Source organism: Paralichthys olivaceus, chromosome 22 (genome assembly GCF_024713975.1).
Source record: "Paralichthys olivaceus isolate ysfri-2021 chromosome 22, ASM2471397v2, whole genome shotgun sequence".
Classification (NCBI taxonomy): domain Eukaryota; kingdom Metazoa; phylum Chordata; class Actinopteri; order Pleuronectiformes; family Paralichthyidae; genus Paralichthys; species Paralichthys olivaceus.
In genome coordinates, this window is record NC_091114.1 from 2,117,883 (window position 1) to 2,141,715 (window position 23,833).

The following is a 23,833-nucleotide window of genomic DNA, read 5'->3' on the forward strand; positions in this document are numbered from 1 at the left end:
CATATGAAATAATCAAACTTCTGAGCAGTGTGATGATTTCTTTTTGACAGTAATGTTTAATAAGATTTCCCTCTTCACACCTGATAATCACAAACTCATTTTGTTTCTTTTTAAAGCTGCAATCTGCTGAAAATCTAAATGTTCTGTGATTAAACTATGTGAAACACATGATGTGACTGATGTAACCATGCAACAATCCCAGTGAAATGAAATGATAATATTGAGTAACAGCCCAGCCAGAGTTACTGGCTGCACATTTTGATCAATGTTTTTTCACCAGCATCAATAGTAAATTCCATCGTACTGCAACAGGCACACTCCTCTCGTCACTAACCCCTACAGAGAACAAGCCCTGATAAATACAGTATGTACACATAGCAAATAGAATATTAAATACAGAGGGACAAGGTTTTAAAGCCATGGTCCATTATATGACCTCCTAAGGCATGAAAAGCATTTTAACATTTGTGTTTCTCCTGCTGCTCATTTAAATTGTAGGTGGGGCTTTTTCATCACAATAAAATGAGGGCATTGATGCACATGGTATCCATAGTTTGGACACGTAAGCTGATCTTAGAGCCTCAGCAGTGGAATAACACATTTAAAGTTTAACCTGATGGTGGCAAACTATGCAAGAAAGCTGCATCTTTTATCCCAAGTTGACAGGTTGAACTGAGGGTCGCACTAAAAAAAGACAATGAATTGTCCAAAATTTGGTGAATGTAAGGTCCAACTTTCAGGAACATGTACCTGTTAGAATTATCTATATTATTATAATTATGTCAATATCTGATGGTGGCTCTGAAGGGAAAATTGAAGTTCACCCAAAAAAATTATAAAAAATCACATTCATCACTTAGTCACACGTTTTATGGAAATTGTTCATTTGTTTTTCATCTCTTGCATTGGAGCCTGAACAATTAACTGACAATTTATGATAGATTTATTATGTGTGTTTTGGCTGATAAGTAAGAAAATGTTAGGTCAGGAATCTAGGAATCCATCCAGATAATGTTTATCTGACACTGTAAGTTTGAGTAAAAAGTGAAATATTACTGATGTTTACTGTCAAATATTAAGTCTGTAATGTGTTATGTTTATTTTGAAAAAACAATATAATGTATGAGGTCAAACATCAAATAATGTGCTTTTGTAGTGTTTTTATTCATTCAATTTTAAATGTAACATACTGTCCCAACTCTTTCTGATTTGAGGTTGTATAAAGTCTCTGACAAAGAAGTGGTGCTGAAGTACCGTGATCCTGGTGGTAGCACTGAAGACTGCAGCTCTTCAGTCTGTGAAAAAGGCAGAAATAATTTATCATGCTTCAGTTTCAATTAACCATAATGAAAGAGACCTCTTGGGGCCAGTAAGTCATTTGTACAGTCACTCCCTTCCTTTTTATTGATTGAGATGTGACTGAGACAGTGTTTCAGTAGATATACTGCATATGAATGTGATGCACCATGTCACCATCCAGGATCAGGATTAGGTATTGGTCAGGCTCCATTATGCATAAAAACTGTACTGTAATGATGTATAATGTAACAGAGGCAAATTTAAAGTCACTGCGAGTTGATCTTCAGATAAATAGTGTAATCATGTGGTGGAAATAGCCCCCCCCCAAACTATTTAACTGTAAAATCATCAGATTAACAAGAGGGAACAGAGGAGGTGGACATTCAAATACCACAGTATATCCGACACCCAACAGAAGGTGACATTATTCATGCTGGATAGAATAGAAAGGATAATCCACTCAACTAGGAACTCTTTTGTGAAGGACTATTTGCATCAATCCTGTCGTGTCCCAGTCAGAGCTTCAACTCAACTCACTTCACGCATGTTTTCAGACCTTCATTCCATAATTGCACAGGATGCCTGTGATGGGCCTGTAACACTGTATGTCGTTCTGGTAGTAAGCGTACCATCACCTACACTATATGTCTAATACTAACCCCATCAGTTGCAGTACATTTTGTCATGTCATGGGGAATACCCAGCTCTGACTAGTCAGACGGTGTGGTCTATCAGGACTCTAATATTAATTCAGCTGTCACTAGTCTATAGCTCCAGACGATAACATCCTTTAAGATGGCTAAGATAAGTGCCAAAACAAATACTACATGTAGAATACAATTTACAATAAATAAGTGTAGACTGCCAAAATATCAATAAACAATTACCGGCACAATACTGTAGAATAAGCACAACTCGGTAATTGTGTAAATCGTGAAAACGGCACAACCTGAGGATGGACACAAGACCTCCTGACATACCCAGACCCCTCACCTGTAAAATATCAATCACTTAATACCATTCTCAAAAGACTGGACAAGCATGACTGTAAAAGACTCAGACCATAGTGCCTGAGTGGTGTCACAGCAGCAACTCTGTTATGTTGTACTGGCACAGAAGGGTTCTGACTACACACAGACCAGTTTGTCTGTTATACAGCAGCAGCTCACATGGATTCCCTGTATTCATTCAATCTCTGTGTTCGACTTTCCTCCCACACCACATGACAACTGAGTTAAAAGAATGAGAGCAGCTTCCACACTCTGGATTGGTCACATGCAAACAATGAACTTCTTCTGTTCTTCATTCACAGCTACGAAAAATGAAAATCAAGCAGAAACTGATGTGATCTGTCTCTGCGTGTATCTGTCTGTTTTAAGTGTGTTTTTTAAATTAATGATATTACTCCAATTAATAATAATAGTAATAATTTAACAAACAATGGTAAATTGTGATAAATCTGATCATTGATGAAAACCATTTATCAGGTATGTATATTTTGATTATTATTATTTTAGTATTTTAAAGGTCCAGTGTGTGAGATTTAGATGAAAGGGATCTATTGGCTTAAACTGAATGTAAAATAATCCTCATGATGTTTTCACAATTGTAGTTTTCTTTACCATAGAACGGTGCCTTTATATTTAAATACTTTATATTTACATCAAGGGGGTCCTCTCTACAGAGGCCACCATGTTTTTTACAGTTGTTCAAACTCTACAAACTAAACACCTTTTTAGTTTTTATGACAACTGAAGGTTTCCACAAGTTCTCTCATGTTTGGAAGGGGAGGGTGAGGTGAGGGGCATTCAGCTGCAACTGCATACCATAGTAATTTCACCACTAGATGTCACTAAAGTCTACACACTGTACCTTTAAACATTTAATTTGCAAACAATGAATAAGAACTTGATTGAGAAATTGTCTTTTAGTATCATTATTACTTTAAATAGATATGGTGATTTTATCCTTATTGTGATTTCTTTTTGGCATGATGAATGATTAATGGAAATCTGATATCGTGACAGCCCTACTTGACATATTCATGTCACAGAACTAAAAGTGAACCACATCAGTGACATCATGACACCCACCATTTCAGCCTTGGTTTCCATTGTTACAGCCAGCTTTCGCAGATCATTTGACAAGGACATATGTAATTAATGATGTGTTCCATATACCACAGAAGTCAAAGCCGGGAATGACACCTGAGTTGACCACGTTCAAGTAGTCAGAGAACCGAGATGGCTGCCTTTGCTGTACTTGCTCTTGTTAGCGATGTGTGTGAAAACAACACGTTATTTTTTAGTTATTTAGCATAAACAAACACTCAAACAATACACAGACAGAAGATGGACAATTGTGTGTATGACTGATTTTATGAGAGGAAAATAAGACAAAGTCATTCTTCTGACTTTTGCGTGTTTATGTGCTTTGAAGTTGGAATGTGGAAAAAACTTGGATGCTACAAAGATGCAACATTTCACCAGAGTTGTTGCTGCAACAATAAATTCCCCGAAACGGACTCGTTATTAGTGTTAATGATAATAAATAAAATTTCAAATCCAGGTCACTCTACATGGACAGTTGATAATGGTCACAACCAAATACCAAATAAGAGATTAAAGGCTAAAAATGTAAATGCATTACAATTACCATTAATTAGTATTTGTACCATTAATCAAAAGGTTCCAACCATCAACCAACATTACTTTCGTCATCCATGTTTTGTGTAATGTCAATAGCTTGACTTATCAAGCTGCTGTTTGAACTTGAGTCTGTAACTAATTATTATTATGATATCTCACACATGCACTATAACAATCACTGGATCTGACCTCCATACAAGCAAAGTCAGGTTAACAGCCAGGCTGGGTTTGCAGAACAGCTTCTGACTATAGTTCATACTAATCCAGTCAGCTCACTTCACATGAGCAAGCATGTGACCTCTACAGGACACAAGATCCTTTCGAGCGCTCCTGTGCCCAAAGCTATTGTGTCTTTGGGTGTTTTATGAGGTTAGGCAAGCTCCTGAGCAGCACTGGTGTCTCCTTGAAATAACACATGTAATCTAAAACAAGGTCAAGTCACAGCACCCTACCTACATCACTAAATTTCTGTTGGAACATTTAAGGTTTTGTCTTAAATTATAGGCGGTGATCAGAGAGGACATTTTTTCACACTATGTCAAAGCATTAGTGTCTCTGTGGGAATGTGTGTGCATGTATCTATTTTAGCAGATAGTGGAAGAAACCAATGAGCCTAAATGGTCACACTCACCTGCTTCCTGCAGACTGGTGAGTATCAGACAGCTCAAAACAGAAGTGCAGGCCTCAGATCCTTTTCCACTCATGTATTATTCAGAGATATTTGATAAGACATTCAGGTTATCAGTCCGAAGCTGAACCCCTGAACAACTACCAACCCGCACTGACTTGAAACTCTATCAGCCATGGAAAATTGGCTCGATACATACTCTGATCCTAGTTTGCAATCTGATGTGTTTCTCTTAAATTTAATTCAAAGAGGTTTTCTGAAATTTACTCTCAGACACAGAAGGTGGTTTAGCAGCAGTTGTCACAAGACTCTTCCAACCATCTGAATAAAAAAAACATTTCAATCCATTACATGATATCTCCTAATTCAGGTAGATGGAAATAACATACTTTAGCTGCTTTCAGACATGCACTGAATTCCAGAGACTCTCTGCAGGAGGTGTATGTGTGGATGCAAATGTCCGGGTGAGACCCCCTGCAGTTTCTGCAGACTTTCTCCACCAGACCCCATAGTATAAAGCCAGCAAAATGTCCACAGATGTCAGTGTGAGAACACAGTAAGAGATCCCCCTCTGGATGCACAATGAGGGGGTTCTCGTGCTTCAAAATGTAGAAAACAATGATGAAGATGTCAAGAGAGTTTGTGATGATGTAATGCGTTGTCAATGTGCTGTTAAGAAAATCATGTGATCTCTGCAGTGGAATTAATATGTTACATGCTGCCTCTGCCCACTGCTCCCACTTCGTCTGAATCCTATGGATATTTGTTTCTTGTGAACATGTGTGAAAGGAAACCTCTGGAGATCCTTCACAAGCAATGTCTGAAAACGGCTCATTTTGTGCATTATATACAGCCTCATCGTAAACCCTACGAGAGAAATTGTAATTTGTGAATATGGGCTATACAAATAAAATTGGATTGATTGATTGATTGATATTAGTTTGTATGAAAATACAATTCTCAAATAATTTTGTGCCCCTGTGGGAAATGTGAAAATTGATTTAGCAACTATAGAAACAAGTTAAACACATTTTTATCCGAGCAGCAGTTAGGATATTTCTTCATCCAAATTGCAAGAAGAGTCTCTGAGGTTTCTGGAAAAATGACCCTTGTGTTTGAGAAATCATCAGGCATTTATCTCAAAAACAGATGTTCGCTCTTTCGCTCATGTAATGGTACTGCATGAGAGGCACAAACTGGGGCCACTCTTACCTTTATGTTGAGAAATTTCAAGCACGGGCACTGAGGTCAACATGTAAATCACAACTCTTAAAAAGTATGAATATGAAGAGAGAATAAAACAAGCTTCTGTGTGTCTGCTGTCACGTGACTGATGAACAGCAGCAGGACCCACTAACACCACAACTTCTCCTTATACAAAAAATCTAAGTTGGCCTTTCAATTCCTGTTCAGCTTGTTATTGCAGCCATGAAAGCATCACAGGTGCTAAGAGGTTCAAAGTCAAGTCCAAAAGGATTACACCAACTAACAGTAGAGACAGTTTTTAAGAATACAGGAAAATGACTAAAAGGTTGAAGTGCAAAGGAGTATCTTTCTGTTTTCTCCAAGTCCAAAGGTACCATATTTGAGAAGGACACTCACCTCAAACTATCTCAACCTTCCTTGTGCTTTCCCTCGCATCAAAGTGTGGTTGGTCCGAATTAAATGGCTTCCATCCCAGTCTCTCTCCCCTTCCTCCACTGTCCTCCCCCCAACCTCTCCCGCCACCAGCGTCTCTCCTGTTCTAGATGAATCGTGTCTTAAAAAAGAGCCACCGGCTGAGACCATCCGTCCCTGGCTCTGTTGCCCTGCCTGAACTTGAGTCTTCGGATCCCGTGGGAACTGCTTAGCATCAAGCACGTCTTTGTACTGGATCTCTGGTCTGATCATCCTTAGACAGGCTGTTCTGGTGGTGTTGTCCAGCCCCGACTGAAGCTCATAGCCAAGAATCTTCACTAATCCACTCTGAAATGGCCGGATGGTTTTATCTCGGATCCGGTATGCCTCCACAGGTTTCCCACCATCCCTAAGACAAACCCGGGCTAGTTCTTCCCGCCGTGCCCTGAGAAGAGCTACTTCCTGCTCCATCTCATTGAGACCAAACCTCTGGATCTCCTCCCAGAAGGTCTGGTTGAAGGCTTTGTATAAGTACCAGTCTAAGGCGTTCCACTGCCGCAGCCTCTCACGCTGTTCCTCTGTGAGTGGCAGATTGGGCGGCATTTTAGCTTGCGAACGTCCTCCTCTAACACTGACACCAGCCGCTGCCGCTGCTTTGCCCACCCAGCTCCCACTCATCACCCCAATGCCAGTGGGCTTCTGCTGGCGGGCATTGAGGCTGAAAGAGACAACGGCGTCCAGTGGCCAGCAGAGGGCGTGCCTCAACAAGATCATGGACTGGTCAAAGTACTCAGACACCAGAATTAGCTTGAAGGCCTGGCGGATCATTGCCTCACCACGCTGAGCCAGTGCCATTGAGAAATTAGCATTGTGGTCCATGCCAAAGTCAAACCACAGCAAGTTACGGGCATAGTGGTTATTGCGGAGACGAGTGTCGTAGTATTTATTAGGGTCATCAGCAAAGTCGCCCAATCCTTTGGCTTTCCGAAAGGCAGGTGCTACTTCTTTGTAATAAGCAAAGGAGGACTCAGCCAGAGAGACCGGGTCTCTGATGATAGAAAAGTAGAAGGTGTCTTCCGGCATGACCTTCTCCACCTAAGAGATAGAGGAGGGACATGTGGTTACAAAAATGTTTTATTAATGTGATGTAATTCAACTAAAGCAGTAGTATGTTGGTTGTTCTGAGCAAAAGATTCCTTGCACAGAATTATTTTGTAGTTCACTTGAAACGAATCAAGCCCTTTGAGAAGAAAATTATGCATGCATGCATTTATGTTTTAAATGTAGGCACAAGCTGGTTAGCTGCCACTCTCACAAACTTCTGTCTGCTGCTTTTGTCTGAGCAGAGGATGGTTCAACTTTTTCACTTTTGCCACAACTTGCCAAATGACTATGGTAACTACTTTTGCACGGTATACCGATACTATAAAGGTATCGCGATACCCAGCCATTAAAAAAACTTTTCAATACCTAATTTCATTAGTATACTTTATGAATGATGCCAACTCACACACACTACGGAACATGGCTGCTCCTGGGAATAGAAACGAAACAAAATTCAAGATTTGGTATCAGTATCGAAACCAAAATGTTGGTATCGCAACACTTATGGCAGAAACTACCACATGGGAGCTGATGTATCTTAAACTTTAAAATTAACACTTATTGAAAATGGACCATATTGATTTTAATTAGTAAGGTACGACTAGTTTGACATGGTGTTAGTGGTTGTAGTCAAAGTAACATGCTGGTAGCATGGTAGTACATGTTTGGACTGTGAAAAATTATTTATTTACACTTTTTAGCCACTGTCTCTTTGTTCTGTTCTTCAGACAAAAATTAATTGATGGAAAAACCTGACAATGATCTGAATATCTTTAATTTATCATCTAGGGAGGCAGGGCTCCATCTGATTGGCCAAATATATTGACATGCAGAGCATGGCACGTGGAACACCCTTTATCGTAGTTCAAGCAGTCATTTGCGATATAAATAGAGATATGTTGATGTTGATATATACATTTTCGATATATTTTGCAGCCCTACATTTTACTATTTTTTTCATCGCTACCTTCATCTGAGGGATGTCCGGGTTTTGTGTCTCAGCACATCAAATTTGTTCTCGATTATTTCAGTATCTGCGACTTCCTGCAGTCATGTGCTGCTAAAACGGCTACCAACAAACTTTCAGCTACTACATTCTATGCAAGCAAATACATGATCTGACCTGTCATTCTTTATAATACAATGCATCCACATAACATATTTCATCATCATTGTGCATAACTCACCTCCAGCATGTTAAATCTCATGTGATTTCCCATGATGTGGAACTCCATGGCTCCAGGACCCTGGTACCCTTTGACTCTGTGAGCATTGAAGGGCAGCGGATAGCCCAGCTGGTAGCCCATTGGCAGGGCAAAGCGAAGGTTGCGCTCTTCACCAAATCTGTACAGCATGTTGAGCACAGTGCTGCTGGCCGTCTTGTGGGTCTTCAGAAACATGATGTGGGTGTGGGGCTGACAGGAGCCCAAAGAGGGCCCCTGAGCATCAGGGGACGAGAAAATGGAGTGAGCAGCTGGTTGGACACTGTTGGAGGACAGGTGGAGGAAAAACAATATTTAACTTTTGATCAAACCGTGCACATTTATAATCCTGAAACTTGAGCCTTAAAGCTTTGCAAATCAACAATGGATGAAATGAATCCATGTAATGTGAAAGGTGTAACTTGTGATGGATCCTTAGAGAATTGTCAACAACCATGTAGTCTCCCTCAGCTCTGTGTGTTTGTTATAGCCCCTCTCATTGCTTCAGGTTGTGCCATTGGTGAAGGTCCCAGCTGCAGAGGGCAGTGAAAAGACCAGGACACAGTGGAGCATTTAGCAGCTAAAGACAAAAACATTTTTTCTCAGGAGTTGGTGGAGACGAAACTAGAGGTAAATGAAGTAAAGACAAATTAATGCTAATGTTGCTCTGTACCTGCTGACTACTATTGAGTAGTGTTGCAAGAAACATCTAAAAATCTATCGCCATCGCGATATCAACGTGCGTGATAGATGTTCACAAAAGACACCAAAAACTGCGCCGTGCATTCACACTCTGCATATCAAAATATTTGGCCCTGCTGCCCTAGACGATACATTTAAGACATACAGATCATTGACTGGTTCCTTGGTCAATGAATCATTGTCGGAAGAAGAGATTATGTAAAGAATAGAGAGAAAGTAGAGAATTTGAAAACAGAGATTTGACCGAGCCAGGTGGTTCTGTAAAATCTCGCTCCGCCTCTTTCCGACTAAACTCTACTGTGGAAACTTCTAGTTGTCACGTTTGTCCCAAGTAAAATTCATCATTATGAGTTGATTATATAAAAGAATTGTGTGGCTTATTTTTGATCCCAGAACCTGAGGGGGAAGTAACACTAAACGTCCCATTTTAGCAAGTTTCTATATTGTCACTGTAATTGTTGGGTCATCACAATCTTTGTAGCTCTGCACATTTGTAACCAGAAAAAACTCCCCACATGTAGCTCAATCGAGGTCATAGAAAAAAATAGATTATAGATAGATTAATGCCTGGGTAACTGAGTTAATTCTCTAACAGAATATTTTTACCTATCTAGGGACATGGTGCCAGTCGTAACAATCAGGGGTCACCATTGTTATCTCTCACCTCAATGCCATTCGCCTATTTTACTTGAAGATGTAGCTAGAACAGTATAGTTTGGAAGAGAGCATGCAATTAGTTAATAAACTAAAATAATCCAGCTTTGAAGCTGATGTTGCTCCAAGCCTGTTTTTCCACACTACAACACATTGTGAAGAGACGTCACATGACTTGGTCCCTGTAGCTCTGTCAGTGTGGTTCATGTGGTCGTCTGCAAGCTGAACATCAGTCATTAAAGCATTGCTGTGGTTATAGTTATGGACTTACACAGCATAAAAATAGAACAAGCAGCAGCAGCAGCCTTTGTTTCCGTTGTTCTTTTTAAATGGTAGATTTGTAGAATGGACAAACTTGTGCCTCAATTGCATTAAGTATATATATACATACACTTGTGTCTATGGTAACCATATGCTCAAAAGCCCCAACACATTTCCTCAACTCTTTGTTTGCTGTTTAGGAGCACAACAAGCTGAAAACACAACAGCTCGCACGTTTGTTAAGTCGTAATGATAAAAAGTTGCCAGATGATAAAGAGCAAAGTGTGTCCCGCAAAAGACCCATCGCACCCACAGCACAAAAACAGCATAACCCTGTGAGTCCACTGCAAGTAATGTACCTCTAAAACCTGCTGTAATATGCTCCCTCCATCCTTGAAAGTTTAACTTAGAATGCTTTGCTCAATGAAGACATACATTTTACACTGAAACCAGAGCATTAGAATAAAAAGGATAATATCTCGATTCAATCTAGATATTGTGGTGAACTCTGAAATGCAAAGATACAATCTTACAGCCCATCGACTGTCGTGTGACAACTAATTAACCTTTGGGGGCAGCAGCCAATTTTCTTTTTTTCGTGGCTCTGGTGTAGACAGGGGCTGTCCAGGCCAAGAGTCCATTTTCAGTTTGTCATAAACGGTTTTCAGTGTGATGAGTCCACATGCGTTTAGTGATTCTCCACATAAAACGCAAACAGCAAATCTTTTTGTAGGTGTTAAAGGGTCCAGACATAATTTTGGCTAATCTGTTAATAGCTACCGGCATATGAATGTAGATTAATTAAAAATACAGTAACCAATGCATTCTTGTCAATGTGTTTCACCTCTTACTGTTAACCTGCTGCCAACCAAAAATTTCTCAAACGTGATTGGTCAAACTTGAAACTGAAACCAGTTTCAAAATCTGTTTATAGAGCTTTGTACAAGTATGATGGGTTTGATACATAGATAGAAAAAACCAGTGTGAACTAACCATTTTAATCTATTATCTTGTACAGCCCAAATAATTAATAACCCATTTATCCTGAAGTGACACTATATAGACTGACCCCATGGCAATACATTTGCAGTTATACTATTATTACAATTTCAGAAAACAATATAATTTCCTTTTATGCTTCACATTAAAAGCATTTAACTAGTGAAACCATAGCTGGCTTTAAATATGAAGAAAGGCTGCTGCACAATTGAGGATAATCGGTTCGATTTAGGATCCAATTCGCCCCCTCCGACAATCGCAGGGGCGTTATGGACTTGATGTGAGTCAGTGCAGATTATCGCCCTCCATTGATCCTGAAGCGCGAGGGGTTTAATAAAGAATCTTGAAGCTAGAGATTGAGTCAGAGGCTCCCCAATCTCGAATTGTTAATATCAAACATGACTGATATTTACGATAATCGGCTCTGGCAGAAACCTGCAGTAGCCAATGGGAGAGCTGAGCGGATGTTGCGTAGTTGTACAGTGGTGACTAAAAACAGACGTAAACAAATCTTGTGAGTTTCTGTGAGATTCCAAGTCTCTTGAATCCCCACTATGAAATTGTTTCTTGCATGGTCTTACGTTCTGGTCAAATCGTCTAGCGTGTGTGTTCTGAAGAGTATACAATTAAAAATCGGTTAAATTGGTCATTATGTCTGTGGTCTTCCATGTTTTTAAAATAGGTCAAGAGTTGAAAATCCTCCAGAAGTCACAGGAAGTGCAATGACTGGTAATCTGTACCCATGTTTAACTTCACTATGGCTAAACTCGGTGTGGTAAGATTTTTGGCTCCATGATTAAATCTGCTGTTTGTAGCATTTCCACAAAAATGAAATGACTGTGTCTTAAAAAATATGAACAGGAGCCGCAGCTACAATTAGTACCTGATCAAATACAATGAATGAAACTACTTACCTCTTGTTGAAGATGACCCCCAACAGCTGGCTGGCGAACGCAATGGCCACGAAGAGCAGCAATGCCTTCCACATCCACACTGGACCCAAGCGTCCGCAAACCAGCCATCGCAACATCCTGGGGGGAGGATAGGTCAAGGGAGAGAGTCAGGGAGGGAGATAACTGAGTGACTCATGAAACAAATGTGACTAATGCTTCATAGTCATCATCATCATCATCGTCACAGACACGAGAGCAGCCTGGAGACATCCAGAGACAACAGGGCATGCTTTATCATGTAGATGCGGTTTACCAATACTAACTCTTCAGAATACAATTTTCTGATTAATACAATATAATTGATAGTCACATTACATTTTCTAGAATTACCTTGAATTTAGTTAATCGTGAACAGAGAGCAGGTGACAAATCAAATAAAGGGTTAAATTTAGATATTTTAAGATCATCTTCAGTCTGATTTAATACTTTTCACTTCCATACTGGCAAACAAAACTCCAAAGGATATGAAAAATTGTGTAAATAAATGATATTTTCACATTCACTGGAGCATGACTACAGAGAACCTGGTGAATACATAACAGTGTGTGTGTGTGTGTGTGTGTGTGTGTGTGTTTGTGTGTGTGTGTGTGTTGGCATTCTGGTGACATTTTAAGACTGCAGTATGGTTTTCTTCCCATTTGACTCATTAGTAATATTAGTGATTTCTTGCACGAGGTGCAGCCAGTTTCAAATTCATTCTTTCCATCAAGCTTCAGTTGAGCACTCAAAGTTCTCCAGCCAGATCTGGTTGAACTCTTCTTCACCCATATGAAAGATTATACAAACTAATGTAACTTATACCTCTAGAATAGATGGATATCTTCTTTATGAAAGGAGACGCAATGTCTGTGACACACTAACCGAGTGCGCTCCAATAAGTTCTGGCCAAGCTGAACAGTTTGCTTCAGTTGTTATCAGTTAAATGGTCTGTAAATGGTCTCTATTTATAAAGTCCTTTCTAGTTTTGATACTGAAAGTGCATCTACAGTATTTGCACTACTTTCTCTATGAGAAGGGGACATTTCGGATACAGTATCTTGCCCAAGGACACTTCAGCATGGGAAATAGGGGAGACTGGGATCGAACCACTTAACCACTAGTTCTATGTTTTGTTTTCTAGCATTGCCAAACTGTGTTCATTGCAAAGTTTTCCTGAAAATGTAAAAGTGAGAGCGAAGTTAATGATACTTCATAACAGTATACTATTCACAATCCAACCTTTTGATTATTCTATTTAAGAAATGTGAAATTCAGATGATTAGAGAACTTTTTAGGACCTATGGAAACCTTGAAATAAGGGTGAAGTCTGATTGATGGTAGATAGTGATCTAACTGCTGTTGACAGTAAGTTGTATGAGAAAGAATTATGTTTTTATAAATATCAATGATCAATCTCAGAGGAAAAGCTCTATTTTGTATTTTGCTGTATGTTCAAAATACTTGTGGTAATTATAATAAATGACACCCAACTGTTGTCGTTATTTATTATAATTACCACTCAAGTATTTCGAACATGTAGGATTAAAAATATGAATTCTGAGGAGCACTTTACTCAAAATTGGTATTTATCCAAAGCTACTGAATCATCAAGTATCCAATCTGGAGTTGTAAATAGAATTGTAATGAATCAAGGGTGGACTTGTAAAATGGAATTGAATTGAGAGTGTTCTCAGTGGTCCAGAAATAAATTTGTGGACGAGAAACAGATTTCTCATGCACAAATTTCTATATTTGCATACCACAATGTAAATATACACAATAACAGTCATTGTGAACAGTCTGCTATTTTAAGTTTTAAACACAAGGGTGCATTTACAATGACCAACCTCATTCAACCACACATTCAAACCACAGTATAGGTGTTTTGCCCGACTGCTGAGATCATCTCAGTCATCTGATTTCAGTTCTGTTTTCATGTTGATCAGACAAAATAATCAACGCAAGAATCTCTTGTTTTCCCTGTTCACTTATGATGAGAATTCACATAGATTCATAATTCATACAATACACTTAATTAAAGAAATTATTAACTATTGATCATAAGTTGCAGTCTTAGAATACAGAAATATATGGTTACGTTTTCACATTCATTAGTTTGACGGCAATTGACTGGAAAATTGCTTCTGAAAAGTGAGGATTCGCTGCTTTTCTCTGCTCTGCATCACTTTAAACTGAAGATGTTTGGGTTTTGTAGATTTGGTTGGACAGAAAACAACCTCCAGAGGCTCTGAAAACCTGTGATGGGCTGTTTTCAACTGATTGTTAGTGGAAGAGGATGAGGGCCACATGAAAAAAAATGTGAACCCCACCCAAAAAATATTAACATTTGAGGAAGAAGCCCATTTGATTACATGTCATTTAGCTCGCACTTTAATCCAAAGCGAGGGGCCATTTGGGGTACAACATCTTTCCCAAGGACAATCGTCATGGGCTGGGATTCAACCGCCAACCTTCTGATTGGAGGACTACCACTATACTCCCTCAGCCACAGTCAACTACAGGAAGCAGCTGAACTAGAGGAAGCAGCTCAATAGGGCAAGCGGCTTAATTGGAGGAAGCCGCTCAATAGGAAAGTTTTTGGCGCTACCTCTGTGCAAAACTTAAAACGCTTAAATGCGGCTATTGTACTATAAGGTATAAACATATCTAATTAGTTTCATAATGATTGGACAAATATTTATAAGCATTATGGCCATTACCTGATAAACCCCGCCATTGGCAAAAGTTTATGGTTAATAACGGCCATGATTTTTCACCAATCCAGCTCATTTATAATAGAAATGTGTATCTTAGTGTCAAAATGCTTTATACTGAATTTGGTGATGATTGGTTAAAAATGAGATGTGACATTACCATTTTTCAATTTATGCAAATCCATCATGGCGGACAGTTATGTTCTTTTTTGTAGAATAATATGCCCACCTCCACTAATCAATTCAGCACTTTAGATTACCCTAATCTTAGAGCATTCATACCAAATTTGGAGGATTTTGGTTCAGTGGTTACTGCGCTATAACCCCTATGGACAACTGCTTTGCTCCACCTGTTACCGGACTCAATACAAAGATATCTTCTAAGTTTGATCAGGATTTTTGACCAGTTTGCTAATTTATAGTACAAATATGTATCTCAGTCTCATGATGCTGTTTACCAAATTTGGTGTTGATAGGATGAAAAACCAAAAACAAGATGTCATATTACAAATTTTCAATTTATGTAAATTATCAAAAAAAAATTAATCACAGAGTTTTATGGTCCAAGAGGCTTTTATGTAGAACACATTGTCGTGGACCTAATTACAGCGCCACCATGAAGCTGATTGAGCTCATGTTTTTCAGAAAGTTGATGCACATCGGTTCCAGTTATTGTACCTTGTTTCCAGCTCATTCCAGCTCATGGGATTTTGGGCCTAGATGGCACTACAAAAAAGTATAATAATAACAAACTGAAGCAAAAACTAGGTTTCTGGCCCTGAGGGCTCCAACCCTGATAATTAGACTTAAGTCACGAGAGAAAAAAAACAGAACAGTTTTTTGACTGACTGTGAACTAAGAATTCCATACATTTAACAAATGTGTTGTGTAGAAGGGCATTCCTTTCTGCGGGACCAAACCTCAGTGGCTATAAAAGACAATGTGCTGACAGTGGTATGGGTTATGTCATCAGGGTCCAAGCAGAACCACAGAGTACGAAGGACACGCAAAGCTCCCTCCGGGTGCATTCCTGCCTTTCCTTCAGGTCTTTGAACTGTGGCCACAGGGTAATCAGTAAGAGTGATCACAGTGAACCTCCTGTCCGTCACCATTTAACACCAAACATGTGGCGAGAACACAGTAAAGCAGAGATACAATGGTTACATGATAGTGAGAGCAGTGATCCACACAGAGGAATCTACGGCTTCCACCCTACACCCTCCTACACAACACAAAAGAGAATTTAGTTTATAGCACACACACACACACACACACACACACACACACACACACACAATGTAATGGGTACGTTGCATAGCCTTGTATTTCCTAATTTAACCTGACCAGAATCTTTTTGTCCCTTACTGGACAAGCTATTCTCAATTAACTTGTCTTTAGATTGAAGTGCCCAATGGAAGCCTATGTCAAACACACACACACACACACGCAGCTGGACTGAATAAATGTTAAAGAAAAAAGGAAAAAGAAAGAGGCCACTGCGTGTGGAGGAGCTCCTCCACCCACACCTTCTCCCCTCTCTGCAGGATCACAGCCCAGCGCCGCCCTTTCTTCACCACAATCACCGCATCCCAGTCGCTGTTCAGCGCTTCAGATTTAAGCCCGGAGCCGCTCTCCTCCTGTTCTCTGCTCGCGATCTAACGTTTACCTGGCTCTCCGTCTGAAAAGCATAGCTGTGTCCCCGGGCCGGTATCGGTGACGGTGTTGTTGTGCAGCTGTAGAGAGCTCGGAGCATCTCGAAGGCTTCAACTGCAGCTTATCTGCCGCCGGTGGAGATCAGGCCACGGAGCCGGAGCAGGCCCGCTGACCGACACGGGGACCTGGGTCAGTCCCTGGGATACCGCTAGCTCCTTCGGTCTCGGCCGGGTCTTTAGACCAAATCCTCTTCCCGTGCACCGACAACTAGAGCGAATAAACTGCTGATGGTCAAGACACAGACTGTAACTGGGGGTGCGCAGAAAAAGAGCGAGAATGTGTGATTCTTCATCCGGACACTTCCAGAACAAAAGCGATCGTACAGAAAGACAAATCGGGATTTTACAAATAAAGGGAAACAGGATAGGGTTAATATTTAATGAATCAATCTCCAACGTGATAGATTTTATAGTCTATGAGAGAAATTCAGAGTTCTTTTCTTTATTATTATTTAGAATTCTGAATTGAGTGAATATGATTTCCCAGATTTATGTGTAAGTGGTTAAGTCCGTGCTTTTATTTCAACGTAACCTGTTTCCGGTCTGGGTTGGTTCACTTCTGCTACCTTGACAAAACGTTTTCTGACGGTTTTCAGAGTCTGACGTCACCCTGTGATGCCGACAGAAAGGCATTCAGAGAAAACCGGTCAGGCACCATGCACACCACAGTTGTGTAAGTTGTGTTGGAGACTTATTACTGCTAGTCTGTGGTTTATCTTTGATCAAAACTCACCCTTATCCAGACCAAAACCTAAATATCTTCATTTAAAATAGAATGATATACATTATGGGGACTTGTTGCCGTGAACTAATTGCGTCATTAGTAGAAACTAAATTATAAAGGGAGAGTTCACAGAAAAATGGAATTTCACTCATCTACTCTCCACTATGCCAACAGATTGGTGGGTGGAGTGCTTAAAACCACATAATAACTAAGGAGTCTCAGCGGTAAACTGTGTTGCAGCCAAAGTGACCTCTACTTCAGATGTAATGAAAAATCAAAAATAACATAACATGCCACAATCCTGCTCGTGTGGAGTCATCCAAGTGTCTGCAAGCCCCAACGCTTTTCCTGATTTATATCACTTTACTTCTACTTGACTATATTTCTATGACAGTTATAGCCTCTAGTTGTTAAGTAATTAAGACTTAACAAAGATAACATGTTGTGGTTCCCACCTTGTGATCCCCCCCACAAAAACCCTCCTATCTGACTTACTTCTCCTATACCCTTCTGACAAACAAAGGTTCCAATAGAAATAAACAGTTGAAGCCCAAAGAGGTGAAATACAATACAATAACCTGTTGTACTTGTACATTCAGTGAAGTAAAGGGTCTGAGTACTTCTTCCACCTTGGCTACTCGTCAGCAGTAGACATTCAGACATTGAAGACGTGTGGTGGAGTGGAGTAAAACTAAACAGCTACATGACTGTTTACATAGTTGAGCCAGTGATAACACCAATAAAGGTCACTTTGTAATAAATGCGGTACTTTTCTAGTCTTGATAACTACACAAAGTGCTTTGCTATGCAGTTTTTTCCATTAACAAACACATTCATACAGCGTGACTATGTAGCACATGCCACAGCCACAAGGAAGGGAGAAACCCTCCCTTAGTCATTCAGATAGCTGAATGAATTTCAGCTGAGAGCAGCTTTTAACAGTTCAGATGAGTTTTACATGCGCTCCTAAGTTTTGATTTTATTATATTTATTTGGAAATTATATATTCAAGCTCTGTAGGTTATTTCTGATGTTCAGTAAACTGCTTCAACTTGTCAGATTCTATCCACAAATAACTCACCTGCTCTACTTTTATGGTGTGATGGATTCAGCCATGTGCAGCCAAAATGCACCTGGAAAGACAATGACATGTACACCACAGGACCCCTCAGGACTATGGGAACCTAATGTTTACACTTTATATACTGCCTCAAAATCTATTATTAAATCAACCAAATATATGCATATAGAGTCAATGTGTATGCAGAGTATTTTACTAAATTTGTTGAAATATTATTATTTAATGAATTTTAATCATACCTGTATTGAATCGTATTCCTAATTTCCAGTCAAAATAGGTATGACCCTTTTCCTGTTTGATTACTTTTACTTAAAAATCATGTCACTGTGATCAGAAAATTCATTTTTTCCCCTGAATGGTAAATGATTTGTATGGATTATCTCATACTCATTTACATAATCATTTTAATGGTATTATTGTGAGATGTAACAGTTAATAGTTAAAGTGGCAAAAAACCTAAGCATACTATAGATACACCAATCAGGAAATTATAACTTTTTATATTAGAGTAATGCCATTTCCTAATTTTGTCATCATAACATAATTTAAACCATATGATAATAAATACTAGGTTATTCTATATGAGCTGTAGATCGTGTCTCTAATGTAATTGGTTGCAAACATAAGTGCGTTACTATGGACTACATGACATTTCTGACTTCATAGTGATGTAATATAGACATCCTTCCTACTATATACTCATAAATATTCAACTTAAGACTGTTTCTCTAGTCATATAGGATGCAGAGATACCTGGGGAAATAAACAATTCAATAATTACAACTAATATCAGATCGTCTGCCCATGACCACAGCGCAAACAGCTAATCTTCCCTCCAAGTTATCACTGTATGCAACAGCAGAGAGGGAAAGCTGCATGTGAAAACGAGTTGGCCAATCTCTTACATGAGCACACACACACACACACACACACACAAACTGAGTTAAAAGATTAGTTAGACACATGGAAGACAAGTGTAAACAGGTTTAGGTCACCACAACATTATGTCAACCACACAATTACACACGCTAACATCCTGAGACTCACGCCGGTATTTGTTCCTGGAAGCTGGATAAGACTTTGGTGTGAACTGGTAATGAAAACAGATTGCATTGAACATGATACAAGCCTCAGACATACTGTAGTTGTAGCCTTGGACCAGCTCTTAGTTAATGTTGCTACAAGTTTGTTGGGGGACACATGACACATGGAACTTCTCTTTCCTCCTCTTTCCTTTTCACATCAATATCTCAATGTGGGCATGGAGGGGAGACACGCACGAAGTGAGACGCATGGGAGAGGAACTCGGGAGACAAGAAAGTGACTGAGCAGTCGCGATGCTTTAAGTTGTGTTTGATCTATCTTTGCTCTGTTATAAAAGAGTAAAGAACGCCTTTTTCTCTCTGTGTTTTTGGGAGACAATGGTGTCATCAACATGTGCCACACTAAACATTAGTTCCTGAGTCAACTTCTTCCCCAGAGTCCATGTGCTTTATCGTCCAGGACCACTGCTGCAGCCATATCGTGGATCGTGACCATGATGGTGGTGGATTGTGGTGGCAGCTGATGGTGGATTATGATCAGCCTACAACTACAATGCTTAGATGTACAATATGCCTACTCACGTTTTCTAGTATTGTTGGCGATACCTAAATCAAATTGTCACTATTGCTGTCAGACTTTTCTTTTGTACAAACATCAGCACTGATTCAGAGTCAGTATGTACAGCAGGAGGCAGCTCTGGCTCTAAATTTAGAGTAAATCTTCTAATTGGTTAAACAGTGTCTTTGTGAAGGAGGCAGCACCAGCTGCTCCAGACCAGTGTCCTAGTCCTCCCCTCCTCCATATTGCCCAGTTCAGACAAAGGCACTGTGTCAAAAAAACAAAGAGCTGCATGGTGTGACCATTTTGTCTTTTCTGGCAAAAAAACCCAGATTTGAAAACTCAATGTGTATATATATATATTGAGAATCTGCTGTAAGATATTCTACCTGGAATATGTATTTGAATATTTAACTCAGCATGATGCTAAGCTGGAAAAAGATGCAATAAAACAAACAATATATCACTGACCATTCTTGCCACACACTTCTCCCTTTTTTCTTCACATGGTCCCACACCAACCTGAAGACCATCTCCCGTGTGCGTTGTCCACAGCAACTCGACCACACAGTTGCATGAAATGCTCTATGACACAGTAGTGTGCAAATTTACTGTCTCTATAGGCCCTTCTAGAAAAGAGTTTTGTGCCCAACTGTCCCCACTATGCAACAAATTAAAAGCAGTGTGTAAAACCCATAGTTTCTGTCTTTTTAAACTTTGCACCTACGCTTTAAAGCAGATACTTTCCAAACATTGGCAGATCAACATACTCCAACAGTTATTGGATCCAGATCTCCAGCAAAATCTAACAGCTTTGTCTTAGCCCATGACCCCTCATCTATCAATTCTTATGGCAATCCATAATCCTGCTGATTAAGAAAACCTACCAACCAGCGAACAAACCAATGGCCAAAGGTAAAAACTTAACATCCTTGGTAACTACAAGGTCACTTTTAAAACATATACTTCAGGCAAGGCTAACACCCTATCTTTTCATGTTAAAGAAAATAAAAAATATTCCTGAATCTTCCCTTTTATCCAGACCCGCTCTGAAATTTTATGGAATCATCCAGCTCATGCACAACCCCCCCCACACAATTTCAAGGAATCATCCAGCTGAAAGTCACACATGCAACCCAACAAATCTTCAGAGGTGACACATTCCAATGCCAAGTGTGTGTTTGTGTGTGAAACCACACCAGACAGGAAGAGTGTGCGCTTCCAACTGGTTGTATAGTGTCTGTGTGGTGATGAATCAATACATGTCTTAATACATATCTAAATAAACCAATAACAAATTAAATAACACGATATAACTGACAAAAAAAAAATGTGTTCATTTTGTACTTAACAATAAATTCATAAATGTAATGACAGCATAGTATTCAATCAAGACACATCCATGTCCACCAAACAGGTGAGACACTACCATCTAGTGGCGCCACCTGTTACTACAACAACACCATGTCCAGGGAAAAGGTGCTCAACGCAAAGTAAATGTACCCTCAAACATTCAGCTCACAGTTTGCTCAAGCAATTATGACAAAAAAGACAGTTTCCAGGAGGAGGTGTCTACTAACTGATAATGGGTAGAAAGAGTTTCCATTTGCAAAAGGTTATATAATTATCAAACACCTACTATTCAGACTGAGAAACCTCAAGTAAAAGGGATAATATACACCCCTGGCATCCAAGGCATTTGAGTGCACAGATAGATCTCTATCTTGAAAAATCAATTATATTAAATAAATGTTGATTCTCTTTTTCCCTACTCAGTCAGAATAAATAAAAAGGAACTCTGTAAATGTTTTCAGTGTTAGCTGTACCTGAAGTAAAAGGCTAACATTTAAATTCTCTGAAAGCCTAATGAGGATTTAAGCAAGATTATTCCAATAATATCCAAATGAACATAATGGAAAAATGTGGAGATGTGTTCAACTGATTTCCTACATAAAAATGTAACTGTTTTTAACTCAACTGAATTACCAGCACAATGAGAGCTTAAGTGCCCTCATCCAGTAACCTACTGGCTAAAACTTGGTCCAGTCAGACCGGGTTAATGCTACAGGATCAGTCAAACAAGATTACTCCAAACTGTCGGACCAAATGCCTGGACAATAAGCCGACAAGAGCTTTGTGTGCTTGAGAATATACAACTGGGTTTACATGAAGACAAAAACAGGCCAATGGCTTTTGCAAAATGAGAGGAGAGGAGATTAATTAATTTCTAGGCTGCATGCAAGTCTTATACTGTGCCCTAAACATCCAGCATGCTACGTGGTCTTATTTATTATAAACATACTAAACAATGTTTGCCAGTGTAACTGCTCGTCATCCATTATCTATACTGCTTATCCTAAGGATCGAAGGAGAGCTGGAGCCAATCCCGGCTCCTATCCACTTCCTGGATAGGTGTCAGTATAACAGTCAGGCTCACATTTTATGTGATTCAAACAAAACCCCTCCTGTGTTGGCCTACAGGCTGCACTACATTAATACAATAAAAAGTGTTCCCTACCGGCTGTCTGGAGTCATTTAAGAGTAACTGGTAAAAAAAGTAAATAATAATCAGTTATTATTATTTTATTTCTATTTTATTAAAAATGAAAAGGACACAGCAGTAAAGGACATGTTATTTTTCCCCTTATATTTATATAACTCTTATTTCTTATATTTATATAACTCTTATTTCTTCTATTTATATAACTCTTATTTCTTCTATTTATATAACTCTTATTTCATTGATTATGTGCATGTTTATGACATGGCTGGCATTTAATGGTAACAATTCCATTGACTTTGTATAGCCTAATTTAAATTCCGTTATTCATTATGGCACAAATAGTTTTGTGCCGAGATGTATTAAAACTTATTTTGAGTGGAAATGTAGGAGTTACGCGTACCCTCATTTAGATGCAACTTACTGATCATTGTTTCTTCTCTGATGTTGAGGGAAGGCATGCTATTTCCACATAAATGTTCCCAGCGTGTGCTCACCTTCCGCAGCTCATTGTCATCGGTGTGGACGGTACTGAAGTTACCGCGGTGTGTTTGTGGACACGCTCCGTCCGTCTGTGTTGCGCTGCTCCAGTCGGACCACTGACTGTACACAGACTCCCTCCGTGATGTCAGCCATAGACCGGCGTTATCTCCAGCGGGCGGATGATGAATTCCCTGTAACACCATCATACACAATGCCCGGCGCGTCCATATAGGCGAAGTAGGCCATCGGCAGGGGCGGCCCTAAGGCAGGGGCGGTGAAATGTGAAGTGCTGAGGAACGTGTCAATCACGCTGCACCGCCCCCTAGCTCTCAAGAGCCACGGCCTATTCAATGTAACTTTATTTCTGACTCATATGTGCAGTGAGATCAAAGGAGCGTCCGTGAAGCAGCAGGTCTGCAACTTTGTTGAAGCACAAATGACTCAAACAGAAAATACAGTGTCTCTCTGGCTCCACAGCTGCTCTGTGATCAGAAAGTTGGTTTGTGCCTTGCAGGAATTCCCTGTGTCCTCCTCCACTCTCCTGCTGACATGCACTCACTTTAAAGGTCCAGTGTGTAAGATTTAAGTGAAAGGGATTTTTGGCGGAAATTGAATATAAAATAATCCTCGTGATGTTTTCACTGGTGTGTGATTATCTAAATTGTATGAATTGTTGTTTTCTTAACCCCAGAAACGGCCCTTTATATTTAAATACTTTACATTTTACATCAAGGGGGTCCTCTCTACGGAGGCCGCCATGTTTTTTTACATTAGTCCAGACTGGACCAACTAAACACCTTTTCAGTTTTTATGACAACTGAAGCTACCACAGGTTCTTTCTTATTTTAAGAAGGAGAGGGTGAGGTGAGGGATGTTCAACTGCAACATACAATTTCAACACAATTAGATATCACAAAATTCTACACACTGTCCCTTTACCTCATGATTACCAGGGTTTATGAGGCTGCATT

General features: G+C 39.6%; 1 protein-coding gene across 4 annotated transcripts; it reads right to left on the reverse strand.

Annotated features, from left to right (window-relative positions):
* Positions 1–1,156: 1,156 nt before the first annotated feature.
* gal3st4 (galactose-3-O-sulfotransferase 4) lies at positions 1,157–23,034 on the reverse strand. Of its 4 annotated transcripts, XM_069518694.1 has the most exons (5): positions 16,427–16,591; positions 12,029–12,145; positions 8,484–8,781; positions 6,178–7,287; positions 1,157–1,295 (listed from the first exon to the last, which is right to left on the reverse strand). In XM_069518694.1, the coding sequence occupies exons 1-4, from the start codon at positions 16,447–16,449 to the stop codon at positions 6,184–6,186; spliced, it is 1,542 nt and encodes a 513-aa protein (XP_069374795.1). In that variant the 5' UTR covers positions 16,450–16,591; the 3' UTR covers positions 1,157–1,295; positions 6,178–6,183. The 4 variants fall into 4 exon arrangements, with proteins under 4 accessions (XP_069374795.1, XP_019955618.2, XP_069374796.1 ...); XM_020100059.2 differs by lacking the exons at positions 1,157–1,295; positions 16,427–16,591 and adding an exon at positions 22,877–23,034 and having other exon boundaries at positions 6,046–7,287; XM_069518695.1 differs by lacking the exons at positions 1,157–1,295; positions 16,427–16,591 and adding an exon at positions 22,804–22,915 and having other exon boundaries at positions 6,046–7,287.
* Between the last annotated feature and the right edge of the window lie 799 nt (positions 23,035–23,833).

Bases quoted from the DNA above. Each gene is read 5' to 3' on its own strand.
- gal3st4 (XM_069518694.1), bottom strand. From the start codon at position 16,449: ATGCTTTTCAGACGGAGAGCCAG. The intron at 12,146-16,426 runs GTAAACGTTAGA...TCCTCCCCCCAG, and splicing joins CTTTTCAGACGGAGAGCCAG to GATGTTGCGATGGCTGGTTT. The intron at 8,782-12,028 runs GTAAGTAGTTTC...GTCCTCCAACAG, and splicing joins GGGGTCATCTTCAACAAGAG to TGTCCAACCAGCTGCTCACT.